General features: G+C 47.0%; 1 protein-coding gene across 2 annotated transcripts in view; it reads left to right on the top strand.

Moving 5' to 3' along the window:
- The first annotated feature begins 922 nt into the window (after nucleotides 1-922).
- MAP2K4 (mitogen-activated protein kinase kinase 4) overlaps nucleotides 923-15,035 on the top strand; it is a 99,924-nt gene continuing 85,811 nt past the window's right edge. Inside the window, exons 1-2 of one of the 2 annotated variants that reach the window (XM_041001709.1) lie at nucleotides 923-1,158; nucleotides 12,650-12,682. In XM_041001709.1, the coding sequence (XP_040857643.1) occupies nucleotides 1,041-1,158; nucleotides 12,650-12,682 (151 nt within the window). In that variant the 5' untranslated portion in view covers nucleotides 923-1,040. The remainder of the gene's footprint in view (nucleotides 1,159-12,649; nucleotides 12,683-15,035) is intronic. The other variant, XM_041001711.1, reaches the window with a different exon arrangement.

The raw sequence follows: 15,035 nt of genomic DNA, 5'->3' as shown, positions 1-15,035 counted from the left end.
GTATGTATCTTCTAATAATGACTACGGTCATGTTTATAAGGTGTAGAGGATTTGGGGGGAGGGGAAGATGGTGATGTAAAGGTATATTCTTGGGGCGTCAGGCAGTGTTGAGAATGAAATAGTGCTTCTCAAATTTGCTTTGCAATTACCTGGAGGCTCTTATTAAAGTGCCGATTCTGATTAAGTCATTTGGGGATAGGTCTATGGATAGCACCTTTGAGTAGCACCCCTGCCCGCCTGGAAGGGTGATTAGAGGGTTAGGGTTTGCGGATACTTTACAAAGTTAGTGGGAAATGGAATCAAACAATGATTATTTTGGTGCATAGTTTTTGAAATCCATCCTTATGAGGGCTCTTTTCGAAAAGTTCAAGAAAACTGCATGGAACTATGCATGCATTAGAAAAATTATTTTGCACATCAAACATCAATCTCTTGTTTAGTTGTGTTTTCCATGAACTTTCTGAAGTATTTGTCGGGAGCTCCAAACTGGCTCCACAGCTACAGCTAAGCCCTCTCTGGAAGCGAGGCAGGTGTGACAGATGGAACAAGAAGCGCGATTTCTGGGATTCCCTTTCCGCTTTTCCGTCCTGGTTGTGGGTTCTGAGGTTGCGAGAAGGAGGGCATGGGGCTAGCTTCTTCGACATTTGGGAATCACAGGACTTCCGTGGGAATGACGACAGCAATGAACTAACCGTCTTGTCTCTGCAACCACACGCGCGCGCACACACACACATCCTCCTGAATCTGCAAACCTCTCCTGGCCGCGCCAGCTCGCAGCTGCGGTCCAGGACTCCCCCCAACCTGCCTTTTGCTTTTTCTTCCCCTCTCTACCCAGGCCCAACTCCCGGCTGGGGCGGCCGATCCTGCGCAGCTGAGCATCTGGTGCGCGCTCCGCGTCAGGGCCCGGGCCGGGGGCGTGCCGGGGGGCGTGCCGGAGGCGGGACCAAGGCGGGCAGCCCGCCGCGCCCCTCGGCCCTGCGAGAGGCCGAGCTTGCTGCATTGCAGCCGCCGCGGCGCCGCTCGGCTCCTGACTTCCAACAATGGCGGCTCCGAGCCCGAGCGGCGGCGGCGGCGGCTCCGGGGGCGGCAGCGGCAGCGGCACCCCGGGCCCCGTCGGCTCTCCGGCGCCGGGCCACCCGGCCGTCAGCAGCATGCAGGGTAAGGAACGCGGCCGCTCCTCGACCCCGGACCCCCTCGCGCGGCCGTGCGCGGAGTCGCGGCCTGCCTGGAGCGGCCCCGCGGACGCCCCCGGACCCGGCTGGAGGAAGCCTCCCAGACCGCCCGCACCTCCTTCTCTTCCCCCTTTGCTTCCCGCCCCATTCCCCGGGCCAGCTCGGCTTCCATCCGGACTCTAGGCCCCGGTCCCGGCCTCCGCCAAGCCCTCGGCCCCTCGGCCCTGCCCGGCGCCCCCATCGGCCCGCTGGGCCCACCTGGCCCGGGACCGCCCCCGCGGCTGCCCGCATCGCGGCCGTCGCTCACCTGGCGCCCGCCGGGCCTCGCCCAGGGTGCCCGCCGCTGCCCAGGTGAGGCGGCAGCGGCAGCGTCCCCGGCCTGGCGCCCGCAGCTCCTGCGCCTGGGGGCCCCCAGCTCAGGGCCATCTTGGTTCTTGCCCGGGCACAGCTGGAGCCTGGAGCTGGACCACCCTGCTGACCTCTGGGGCCCCCCGTGGTCCTGCTGGAACCTACGTTTCCAAACTTTTACAGGATTTTCTGTGCGCTGGGAGGAGCAGGGCGGCCGGGGGCGGGGAGGGTTGCCCAGGCCTGTGCCACCTGTAAGGTAATCTGAGGTAGACAGCCATTGGCCTGGGAGAGGCATTTGGTTGCAGGCCGAGGGGGTTCGTGTGTTCGCAAGCGTTGCATGCAGCAAATAAAAAATGAAATGGAACAGAAAGCTGGATGCGGTTTCCGTGGAGAGATACAGGAAGTAGAAAGGTAGGGGTCAACGGGATCCGGTGGTGTCTGACCATCCCAGGCAGCTCTCCCGGTAATGGCCTTCCCCACTGGGAATGCCCGTGAGCTCCGTGGGCCTGTCGACAAGGGGTGTTGTGAAAACAGCAGGCCCGAGTGCCCGTGGCCGGAGGTGGGGGGAATCGTTTCCGTAAGTTTATAGGGAGCAGTTGAAGGAGCTGCGCTATTTTTAAGGCAGAGCATCTCAGAACTCCCAGGACAACAAGGCTCGAGAGCGGCTTCTGTTGGGTTCTTAGCAGGGCTGGTGAGGCGACCCCCTTGCTAGTCGGGATGACTCAGGCAGCACAGCGTGCTCCGATTTAGGATTTTGGTCTTCACCAACTCTGAAACCACACACACACACACACACACACACCCTCCTAATTCTGCAGACCTTTCCCGGCCCTCAGGACTGTATTAGGAATCCAGGACAGTGTGGGGATACAGGCGGGGTGAAGTGAGAGCTCCGGGCACTTCGTGTGCTAGTCCTAAGGCAATGCGATTGAGTTGGGTACCGGATGCCCCTGGCGTTGCATAGCACGTTAAGCAGGTAAAAGACAAGATGGGGCTCCTGATCTTTCAGTTTCACAGCCTAGGAGATAGTGGTGGTGGTGGTGGTGGTAGGGAACTGTGTGGTGGAACAGAACAGCAAAAGCAGTTTAAGGATTGTGTGATTTACAAAACTTATGATAAAAAGAACTCTAGTTCTGGGAGCATTTTGTGTAGGGGATACGTGAGCTGACAGCTTGAAAAAGGTAATACCCATTTATTTTTGTTGATATTGTTCTGAAAAGGGGGAAAAAAATTTGTTGGCTATCTGCTGAGTACTTGGTCTAGCACTTTGGTGCTGAGTGTGTGGGGAAGACTGAATGGGAGAGTCTCCTGGACGGGGCTTTTCCTTTCTGAGAGGATGGAGCAGAGAAGATGGGATGCGGGCAAATAGTAAGATAAGGACCGGCTGAGGAAAGCGTGATGGAGGTGACAAGCTTGTGATAGAACACGGTGGGTGGAGGGCAGTTCTGTTCTGGAAGATGGCTGGAGAAGGCCTTGCTGCAAGGGCCTGGGCTGCTCCCAGGGTCCTAAACGGAAGGAACACAGAGAGTGAAGGTTCAAGATGTTGGGCATGTTTTTGGGAACTTTGAAAAGAAGGACCTCAGATCTGTCTTTCAATTATTGCTGAATTTCCTTTTATCAGCATTGGGTCTTGATTGATTTTGCAAACATAGAGTTGTGCAGTTGAGTCTGGGAATTTTTTTTTTTTTTTGGTTTATTAGGTTTGCTAAAAAGTTTATTATTTATTTGAAAAAGTTACTGAGAGGAAGGGAAGGCAGAGGGAAAGAAAGGGCTGAGGGAGAGAGAGTGAGAGAGAGGAGATATCCACACACAGATTTTGTCATCTACTGGCTCATTTCCCCAGAGTGCTGTGACAGCTTGGCTGGCCCAGGCCCAAGCCAGGAGCTGCTTCTGGGTCTCCCATGGCTGCACAGGGGCACAAGCACCCGAGGTATCTTCTGCTGCACTCCCAGGCCGTTAGCTGGAAGCTGGATGGGACTGGGGCAGTCAGGACTGGCACTGTGGCCTGTGTGGGATGCCTATGTCGCTGTCACAGGGGGGCGGCTTGACCGATCCCGCATGACGCTGGCCCCTGTATCTTATTCTTGAACTTCTTCTGATTACTCAGACTGAAGTGTTTGAAATCCTCAAAGTTTTGTGTCACACAATCCATGTGAGCTTTCAGCAGAAACTTAGGATCTCTCTGTGACGATAGTAGATCTGAACTTCTCATACTTCAGCACCAAACACGTAGTTCAGCTTTAGTTCAGAGTTGAGAGCGGTCCATAGAAGGTATTTGGTATGCTGGTCTCTCCCTTATCTGCTTCTGTTGGCCAGCAAAAAAGCTCGCGTGCACACAAACACACATATGCACACACACCAAAAAACAACAAAACCTGCCTTTTCCAGGAATCGTTGATGGCCAGCCTCTTCCAGGAGCAGGATTCGCCGTGGGATGTGCGGGCTCCATTTGGCCAGCAGGCAGCGCACCCCCTCGGGTGTGATAAGCATGCAGAGGGCAGTCGGTGACCCAGCATCCTTTTGCACAGCTTGGGCTTTCTGGCCCAAGAGTGGGTCAAAGTGGAGACTGGTGTCGCCTTAGGACCATAAAGCTTAAGGTCCAGAGCTTTGGTGTCCTGGTTTTGAATCTCATCAAGATTGAAGCTTTTTGTGACCCTGGGTTAAAGGTCTTTTACCTCCCCAAGCATCAGTTTCCCAAGTAAAAAGTAAGAACGATGCTTTACTTCAAGCGTTTTGAGCACGTCAGTGAAGTATGGGGCCCTGACACACTGACAGGATGCATGTCAACTCCCCTGGTTAGGAGCTGTTAGCCTGTAGGGAGCCCCTCAGTGGTCTCTGATTGTTAGGGAGATGAATCCTTAAGCCTCGCGGTATACCAAGTAATTTCTTCAACTTTATATCATTGCTGGATTCCCCCCTCCATTTTTTTCTCCCATTTTTTTTGGTTGTTGAGCAATTTCTCTTCCTCCCCCAGAATATTCTAGATGAGTCTGTGCTGCTTAAAACTCCAGGTCCTCTGTCTATCTTGGACCTGTGCATTCTCAAGTGAATTATAATTCACTTAATATGAACTACAGGCCTAACCATGAATTTGTTCTAATCCCCTTTTTGAGGGGTGAGGTGAGAGAGGATAAAGATTGAAAGGCAATTTTTAGTGAATTTCACTTTATAACAGTCCTAGCTTTGGTTGTATTATTTTTACTAATAGCTGTATTTCTGATTTGGCCTTTTTTTTTTTTTTTTTCTTGTAGCATTCTCATTGTACCATAGAGAACAGAATAGTTGCTAATTGTTATTACTCATACATTTGTTTTCATTCATTCGGACTCATTTTTTTCATGTTCATTCACAAACCCAACTTTCATAGCTTGAGTAGTTTTGTGTTTTGGTTCTTTGGTGACTAAACTATATGAAATGTAGATCTGTTTACCAAGTACAGTAAATAATTTTTGTAAAAAATGTATTTGCTACTAGGACGGGTTTGCGTTGGAGGCAACAAAAATCCTCAAAAGAGCTACTATGGGTTATGCTTCCATTGGTTGTGTGTCATCAGTAATTTGTTGATATGGGTGAATTCTCACATATCAGAATAAAGTACTGGGTAATAGTGTAATTCTTCAGCTGAAGATTAAATTTGAGTCAACTGAAAGTTTAGGGTTGACTCGTTCACATTCCAGAACTTCCTTAGGCCCAGATTGGGTTTTCTGTTGTGGCAACTGAAAAACCCAGTGAATTTCGCCAACTTTGTTTGCAGCGTCTGAGGCGAAGCAGAGTCCACGGTGCAGCTGCGAGCGGGCAGCGTTTATGTAGAGACAGCCGTTGTTGCTGTGTTGGATAAGAGCATTTTCTCATGGAGGAAGCTCCTAGGTGAGGTCTCAGCGGGCCCTTTGATGCCACTGCCCAGTCAAGGTGGCTTCTTCTTCACTCGGGGCTGGTAGTAACATGTTGTCCTGTGGCGTGCAGTTGTGTTGAAGACATGAAAGGGTGCTGGATGTGGAGAGAGCCCTGGGGGGTCCCAGGTCACAAGCAGGGAGCTGGATGGGAAGCGGGGCTGCCGGGGGTATGCGATGCTGGCATTGCAAGTCATAGGATCAGCCTGTTGAGCCACTGTGCTAGCCCCTCCTGCATTAAAATAGGGATAATACTGTACTGTTCTGAGAGTCACGGTGTGAAATGAATGCACCTGAAAGTGCTATGCAAATTACAGCATAGTTATTAGTACGTATTATCATCAGAGATGTTGTTTATTCGCTTTAGTTACTTACTAGTCAGTCCATGGATTTAAGAGATCTTTTAAACATAAGAGCTTAAGTTTATCATAAAAGATTTAAAGCGGGGTGACATATGGCACTTCCTCAAACCTTACTCAGGAGCTTGAGAAGGGTCAGCTTTTACTTTTAGAAGCTGTAACTGATTCTAAAAAATACTGAGTTGTTTGCGAAGTCCTAGTTCCAGGACTCAGGCACAAGCATGTGCTGTGGATGCCGGAGAGCTTCCTAATGTGCTGATCCAGGCAGTGTAGTAGAAACTTCTATTTTTTAAAAATATATGTATTTTTTTAATTGGAAAGTCAAATACACAGAGAAGAATATCCTCCATCTGATGGTTCACTCCCCAAGCAGCTGCAATGGCTAGAGCTGAGCCAATGCGAAGCCAGGAGCCCAGGAGCTTCTTCTGGGTCTCCCACACAGGTGCAGGGCCCCAAGGCTTTGGCTGTCCTCGACTGCTTTCCCAGGCCACAGGCAGGGAGCTGGATGGAAAGCAGGGCTGCTGGGATTAGAACCGGCGCCCATATGGGATCCCGGGCATGCAAGGCGAGGACCTTAACCACTACGCTATGGCGCCAGGCCCAGCAGAAACTTCTAAACCAGTGCAATCCTCACCTTCTTACGTCAGCTGAGAATTTTATAGGTCACCATTAAAGTAAAAAGATAACTTGTTTCTAGTTAAAAATCCACAGGTAAGACTTTAAATTGTATTGAAGCATGTCTGTTACAGTGAGTAGGTTTGAAATCAGTGCATTTCTTTTCTCCCAGCATTTGAACATATAAAGTGTACGTGCAATGGCCTATTTTGTGGTCATTTTTCCTATTTTTGTCATTTTATCTCTGGCTTTCAAGAACGATAGGAAAGTGCTTTTCCTGGTGCGCTGTGTATTGTGGTTTTTCCTTTTACTGTATATGTGTCTAGCTCAGGCACAGTCCCCTCTCAAAGCGCCTACTGCATTTCTCATCGGCTCCCTTAAACCTGAGATCAAAGCTAGTGCTAAAATAAGAAATGACAAAGCCTCTCAATTTTTGCAAAAAGATTTATTTATTTTTATTGGAAAGTCAGATATACAGAAAGGACAACAGACAGACAGAAAGATCTTTCATTCACTGATTCACTCCCCAAGTGGCTGCAAAGTCTGGAGCTGAGCCAATCTGAAGCCAGGAGCCAGGAGCTCCTTCCGGGTCTCGCACGCAGGTGCAGGGTCCCAAGGCTTTGGGCCATCCTCTGCTGCTTTCCCAGGCCACAAGCAGGGAGCTGGATGGGAAGCAGAACTGCATTAGAACCAGCGTCCATATGGGATGATGGCGCATGCAGGGTGAGGACTGTGCCGGGCCCCAAAGCCTTGTGCTCATTCTGCCATTGCCCTTTGATGTACCTTATCTAGAATGTGCTGATATATCTGTTTAAGTTTGGCTATTATTATTATGCAAGGTTAAGATTTTGTATTTGCATCATGATTTCTTTTTTGGTTGATATTCTCATTCCATTTCTTTTATCTGAGAAGCTGGAGTGATTGTCCAGAGAGTTTTCCTTCTTTTTTAGGGGTCTTAATATCATTTAATATCATAATGAACTCGGGCCTACATAATCTGAGTCTGTCTTGTTTGCAGTCTATAGGAGGGAGCTGTAATGATGCAACTAGATAAAGTTCAGACTTGGACAAAAAAGAGAGTGGAGAAAAGTAAGAGAGAAAGGGAAATTATTCCTCTCCCACTGTTATCTAATGCTCACGGGGCAGGTGGGTGTTCCCTTTAGAGTTGCTAATTGCGCTCCAAGTGGATTTTCACTTTCTTGTATAGCTGGTGACCATTGCTGTTTTTACTCTGACTGCACGGGTTTCCTGAGCTCTGCTCAAGTCCTTTTAGCCATTCAGATTTGAAGCAGAGGCTGTGCCAGGAGGGATACAGAGTTCAGAATAGAAGGTCTGAGTCAGGGGTGGAGATGTGAAGCGCCAAGGCACTTTGGTGGCAGTCTTGGGAATCTGCTTCCTGATGCTGCTTTGCTCGGGGGAGTTCTAAACCTGCTGGAATATAGTATGTAAAAGGAATTCCTTTGACATGGATGTTAACGTATGTTGCCATTTTGGCTAAATTTGTTATCTGGGCGAATGACTATTTGCTAATGGGCTCGTTTTGTAACTCAGTAAGTCTTCGAATGTTCCGCCGTGCCCTTAGCTAGGTTGTGCCTTCAGGATATAAACATAAACGGTCCCAGAACATAAGGTTGGCCTACCTTGTGGCCGTAGTAGTTAACATAGCCACAAATGAGTCTTTTTCTTTTCTTTTTTAAGATTCATTCATTTTTTTTAATAAAGATTTTTTTTTTTTTATTGTTGGAAAGATGGATATACAGAAAGGAGAGGCAGAGAGGAAGATCTTCTGTCCAATGGTTCACTCCCCAAGTGACTGGAATGGCTAGAGCTGTGCCAATGTGAAGCCAGGAGCCCAGGAGCTCTTCCGGGTCTCCCACATGGTCGCAGGGTCCCCAGGCCTTGGGCCATCCTTGCCTGCTTTCCCAGGCCACAGGCAGGGAGCTGGGTGGGAAGCAGGGCTGTCGGGATTAGAACTGGCACCCATATGGGATCCCGGGCGCTTACAAGGTGAGGACTTTAACCACTACGTTATGGCGCCGGGCACAGATTCATTGATTTTTACTGGAAAAGAGACTTACAGAGACAAGGAGAGATAGAAATCTTCCACCTGTGGCTTCACTCCGTAAGTGGCTGCTATGGTTGGAGCTGAGCCAATCCAAAACCAGGAACCAGGAGCTTCTCTTGGATCTCCCACGCACGTGTAGAGTCCCAAGGCTTTGGGCCGTCCTGGACTGCTTTCTCAGACCACAAGCAGGGAGCTGGATGGGAAATTTAGCAGGTGGGACACGAACTGGTGCCCATATGAGAACCCAGAGAATGCAAGGGGAGGATTTAGCCACTAGGCTATCGTGCCAGAGCACTTAGTAAACATTTCAGCCAAGGTCTCTCGTTTAGTCGTCACAGGAACAGTTTCGGATGTGATTGTGCTTGACAGATGTGGAAACTGAGGCTCATAGTTACTATTATCCTTGCCCAAAGTCCTGTAATTGTGTTACTGTCTCTGACCTGCTGTGTCCCATCAAACCAGGTGTGCAGTCAGATGGTCAGTGAGGAAGGTGAAAGGTCAGTCTTTGGCTACAGTGAAGAAAAGGTCTAGCATATGAAGACAGGACCTTGCGGTGTCTGGTGACCCTTGCAAATGTCTGAGCATTAGTTTGTGTCCTGGTGGCCCCACTTCCCATCCAGCTCCCTGCTGTGGCCTGGGAAAGGTCCCAAAGCCTTGGGACCCTGCACCCTCACCAGAGACCCGGAAGAGGTTCCTAGCTCCTGGCTCCTGGCTCCTGGCTTTGGATTGGCTCAGCTCCAGCCATTGTAGCCACCTGGGGAGTGAATCATGAGATGGAGGATCTTCCTCTCTGTCTCTGTGGAAATCTGACATTCTAATAAAAATAAATAAATCTTAAAAAATAAATAGACCAGGAAGAGCTCCTGGCTCCTGGCTCATGATCGGCTCAGCTCCAGTCATTGCAGCTAGCTGGGAATGAACCAGCAGATGGAACATCTTTCTCTTTGTCTCTCCTTCTCTCTGTAAATCTAACTTTCCAATAAAAATAAAATAAATCTTAAACTAGGGTTCAGGTGGGAGGATGAGTTTTGCAATTGGAAACAAAGTGCTGGTTTCCTGACACCTTCCAATTTGTGTTTTTCCTTTTTGAAATACTATTTTCCATTTAAAAATTTTGTGTTTAAAAAATATTTTTTAAAGGATCTGTTTATTTTTACTGGAAAAGTAGATTTACCAAGAGAAGGAGAGATAAAGAGAAAGATCTTCCACCTGTGGGTCACTCCCCAAGTGGCCATAATCGTCAGAGCTGAGCCAAGCTGAAGCCAGGAACCAGGAGCTTCCATGTCTCCCACCCAGGTGCAGGGTTCCAAGGCTTTGGGCCATTATTAACAGCTTTTACAGGATACAAGCAGGGAGATGGAAGGGACGTAGAACAGCTGGAATACAGACTGGTACCCAGATGGGATCCCAGTGTATGCATGGGGAAAGACTTTAGCTCCTGGGCTACCATGCCCAGCCCATGGTTTCATTATTGAAAATGCAGATTAGCAGGGAGATAAGGAGAGACAGAAAGAGAGAGAGAGAGAGAGAGAGAGAGAGAGAGAGAGAGAGAGAGAAGTCTTCCATGTGGCCAGAGCTGGGCTGGTACAAAGCCAGAAGCCTGGAGCTCCATCCATTTGTCGCAGGTGGGTGCAGGGGTCCGAGGACCTGGACCATTTTTCGCTTCCAGCACCACAGATGGAGGCCCAGCAGTGCCACACTCTTCCCTGCCCCCATTGTCTTTCTCTGACACTAGATCTTTCTCTTGTTGGCAGCCTCCGTACCCTGTGAGTATGAGCTCGCAGAGCTGTTTGCACATCTGTACTGTAAGCTCTCTTTGACTTCTGCAAGTGTCCTCATGTATGTATTGTCATTTAGAGATACAAAAAGACTTAGCCTAAAATAGCCTTTTCCTGGATTTCATTGAGAATACAAGCTATGGACTTGCTGGAGGAAAGGTGAGCCATGATGTTACAGTTAATTTAGTTCTTACTTATCAGTTAGATCTAGATTAGTTATTGAGTCTTTCCTGACTGAGAGATAACGTAGACAGAATTTTATTAGCAGACCTCAGAGTGCATTCACCATTTAACATTATCTATAGTTAGGTATTTTTTTTCAAAGATTTATTATATTTTTATTGCAAAGTCAGATATACAGACAGGAGGAGAGACAGAGAGGAAGATCTTCCGTCCGATGGTTCACTCCTCAAGCGGCCACAACGGCTGGAGCTGAGCCAATGCGAAGCCAGGAGCTTCTTCCAGGTCTCCCATGTGGGTGCAGGGTTCCAAGGCTTTGGCCGTCCTCGACTGCTTTCCCAGGCCAAAAGCAGGGAGCTGGATGGGAAGTTTTGCTGCGGGGATTAGAACTGGTGCTCATATGAGAACCAGGCGTGCAAGGTGAGGACTTTAACTGCTACGCTGTGGTGCTGGGCCCTACAATTAGGTTTTAAAGAAAAGGAAATTGAGAGTTATTCTGTGCTAATTTCACTCCCAAGATTTTTGCATTTGCATCAATTCTGTTTTGATGTTAGGATTTTATTTTGAGAACTTTTTAAAACTTAACTGGGCTTAAGTTTTTAGCCGAGTTTTTGATGTGTTAGTGCAGCAGTTGGTAACAGTGTACCATTCTCAATCCCGTGGACCTTTAGTTTTTTCCCTGTTGTACACTTTATTCTGTAACTTTTTATGTAACCTTCCATACAGAATAGCATTTTTTTTAAATGTTTATTTCAAAAGCAGAGTTGGAGAGGAGAAAAAGATGTTCCATCTGCAGGTTCATTTTCACATGATTGCAATGGCCAGAGCTGGTCTGGTTTGAAGCCACTTTTTCTAGGTCTCCCATGCGGGTGCAGGTGCCCAAGGACTTGAACCATCCTCCACTGCTTTTCCAGGCAGTAAGCAGGGAGCTGGATCAAAAGTGGAGCAGCTGGGATATGAACAGATGGCATCAAGGCTGTTTTTATTTTTTGTCTCTTCCCTTTCTTTTTAGCTACTTTGTGTCTTTCACCCATCATGTTTAGAGTTGCTAAGAGTAACTGTTGCCTTAAGATTGCTTAAGTGTTTCCTTTTTTCTGGAGTTCTCTGCCTCCTGGTGGGATGAGGAAGGAGGCTTGGCGCCTGGGCCTGTCCTGCAGGGCATGCTCTCCTGACTGTGTGCTGGGCTTGGTAGGCCTGCTAGGGGGTGGAGTGACATGATTGTATGAGCCATTGGATGTCAGATTTTTCTGGATTCTCCTCCTGCTGCATGTGTGGTGGGGCAGCTTGTGCGTTTTTAGTGGCTGAGAGGCGTGGCCATGGCATAAGCCAGGAGAGGCCCTTTTATGCACAATTAGGTCCTGCCTCCTTAGTTGGTCACTCATGGCTGCCTTTTTGCTGCACTTTTTTTCATGAACAAGCCACATTAGAATTTGCAATTTTTACACATTATGATGTCTTCATATTAAGATCCTAGAAATCTTAGTCACTGTGTAGAAATGACTGCTTAAACATATCCTTCCTTCACTCAGGGCTCTCCTTCTTGCATCTTTCTTTTGTTTAAATACAAAGTCATTTAAAAGTTATATTTTCTGTCAGAGCAGCAGAAAACCCAAACAGAGAGGGACCACTAAGAAAACTGGGTATCCACTCAGTAATCCAGAGAGCAAAAGGGTGTTTCACAAGACCTCTGTTTGAAATGGCTGATTTGACTTGGGTATATTAAAAAACAGAGCCACATCTGTGTATGGCATCCGCAAGAGGAATAACCAGATCCAAGTAATCTGGAACACACGTTCGCGTGACAGAAGAGTTTGCAAGCTTTGTTCTTGTGACTTCCTATAATTTCTAACCCTGCTCTGCCCTTTCATTCCCAGGGACCTGCAGCAGGCTTTGAATTTGTAGCTTGGAAACATGGAAAAAATGGACAGAACTGTGTTACAAGTTGGCAAGAGCTTCTGAAGGGTTAACAGCTTTTTTTTTTTTTAATTTTTGAGCAAATGAGAAAAAATAGAGGTTAACAATTGTTGACTAAAAGTTGCAGTTTGATTTCAGTTCTGTACCACGTGGCAGCTCTGCAGCTGAGAATGGAGTTCTTGAAGAGGGCCCCTCGAGGTTGAGAGTAATCTGATTGCAACTGTTCTTGAATTGGTTTTTCTCCGAATAGAATGTAAAAATGCAGTGTCATGTTCTAATTTGGTTTGTTTTACAGTAAATGAACTGGAGCTTATCTCTTTTACTTTAGGCTTCCAGATAAACTTCTGTGAAATGGCACAAAGTAAGCTACAAATTTTATCATCGTATGTGACTATTTTCTTTAATATCCACCTTGGTATTGGGAATGTAACACTGTTGTTTCAACTAACCAGTCATGGTGCTTTTATAAAAAAAGAGCTTCCATTTTTTATTGTTTTTCCAATACTAATAAAAATCGATGGTTATAGTTGTGATTGTAGATTTTTAAAAAATTCTCAGGCCCTGCACAATAGCCTAGTGGCTAAATCCTTTCCTTGCTTGTGCCAAGATCTCATGTGGGTGTTGTTTCATATCCCAGCTGTTCCATTTCCCATCCAGCTCCCTGCTTGTGGCCTGGGAAAGCAGTAGAAGATGGCCCAAAGCCTTGGGACCCTGCACCCACATGGGAGACCTGGAAGAAGCTCTTGGCTGCTGGCTTCAGATCGGCTCAGCTCTGGCTGTTGCAGCCACTTGGGGAGTGAATCAACAGATGGAAGATCTGTCTGTATCTCTCTCTGTATATATGCCTTTCCAGTAAAAATAAGAAAATCTTTTTTTAAAGATTTATTTAGTTTTATTGCAAAGTCAGATATATAGGGAAGAGGAGAGACAGAGAGGAAGATCTTCCGTCCAATGATTCACTCCCCAAATGACTGCAATGACTGGAGCTGTGCCGATCCAAAGCCAGGAGCCAGGAGCCTCCTCTGGGTTTCCCACGCAGGTGCAGGGTCCCAAAGGTTTGGGCCGTCCTCGACTGCTTTCCCGGGCCACAAGCAGGGAGCTGGATGGGAAGCAGGGCTGCCGGGATTAGAACTGGCAACCATATGGGATCCCGGGCGTTCAAGGCGAGGACTTTAGCCACTAGGCCACAGTGCCAGGCCCCAAAATAAGAAAATATTAAATTTTTTTTCTGGTTTTCACTTGAAATAGAATGATATATAGTTAGTTATATATATAAAGGTATTCAGAGATAATCATAAGTTAAATCCCAAATTGAAGAAAGTTCACTTTTAATATTGTGGTGCAAATAGTATCTAACTGTATTCAAAGTTCTTACGTTACATTTAACATATTTTTTCTTCACAACTAAACTGTTTCTTCTTTTCTTTGTGTGTGTTTCCTGAGCATTCTGTTAGGGCACCCATCTTCTTGAACCTAGAAGACGATTTATACCGAAAGGCAAAGTTACAGGGTTCAAGCAGATTTTGAGATTTATTTTAAGCAAGTTTTAATTTAAAATAGTTATCATTTAACTTAAAATTAATTTAAATGTGAATAGTTATATATACATGAATGATACAGGTTCATATGTAATGAAGTTACACCTTCTATATATGCCACCTTTTATTTATTTATTTATAAATTTGGATGGCAGGGCCCAGCGACGTGGCCTAGCAGCTAAAGTCCTCACCTTGAACATGCTGGGATCCCATATGGGCGCCGGTTCTAGTCCCGGCAGCTCCACTTCCCATCCAGCTCCCTGCTTGTGGCCTGGGAAAGCAGTCGAGGACGGCCCAAAGCCTTGGGACCCTGCACCTGTGAGGAAGACCCGGAAGAAGTTCCTGGATCCTGGCTTCGGACTGGCATAGCATCGGCCGTTGTGCTCACTTGGGGAGTGAAACATCGGATGGAAGATCTTCCTCTCTGTCTCTCCTCTCTGTATATCTGCCTTTCCAATAAAATAAAATACATCTTAAAAAAAAAATTGGATGGCAGAGTTGCAGAGAAGGAGAGACAGGGAAGAGAGATTGTGCATGTGTTGATTCACTCTCTAACTGACCAAAGTGGGCATAGCTGGGCCAGTTCGAAGCTATCGGTCATTATCCACTGCTTTCAAGCACGTTAGCAGGGAGCTGGATCGGAAGTGGAGCAGCCCTGATTTGAAGTGTCACTCCTCTGGGATGCTGGCACCAAGGCTGAGGCTTAACCTTCTATGCCACCGCACCAGCCTCATATTTTGATGTTACTTTTTAATCTTTCATTTATACTTTGACATCAAGTATGTCTTTAATATGTCTTTCATATATTGATATTAAGTCTAAGGCAAAACTTAAAATTTAAGATTGTATTCACCCTATTGCTCTTTTTTTCCCCCTGACTTTATGCTATTGTAGGTGTGAAACAATACATTAGGTCGAAGATATTAAGTTTAGAATTGTATATAATTAGCCTTGTGGAGGGATTAACAGTGTCTGGAGTTTTTTACATGGTTTTGCCCTTTGCTGTTGCGATGGAATTGGTGCTATTTTGATATGCATGGAAGGATCTGACAAGGAATGCCTGGGACCTCAGAAGCCGCTGGAGCTGCCTTGAGATAGGCGTTCACTGTCTATTCATATGGTAGCTGTTCCTCTCCTGTGATTTGCATGCCTTTTTCTTGTTTGTTTGCGTTGAAG

The sequence above is a fragment of the Ochotona curzoniae genome, unplaced genomic scaffold, assembly GCF_017591425.1.
Source record: "Ochotona curzoniae isolate NIBS_2020 unplaced genomic scaffold, NIBS_Ocur_1.0 scaffold_2453, whole genome shotgun sequence".
In the NCBI taxonomy this organism is placed as follows: domain Eukaryota; kingdom Metazoa; phylum Chordata; class Mammalia; order Lagomorpha; family Ochotonidae; genus Ochotona; species Ochotona curzoniae.
This window is presented reverse-complemented; position numbering and strand designations above follow the sequence as displayed.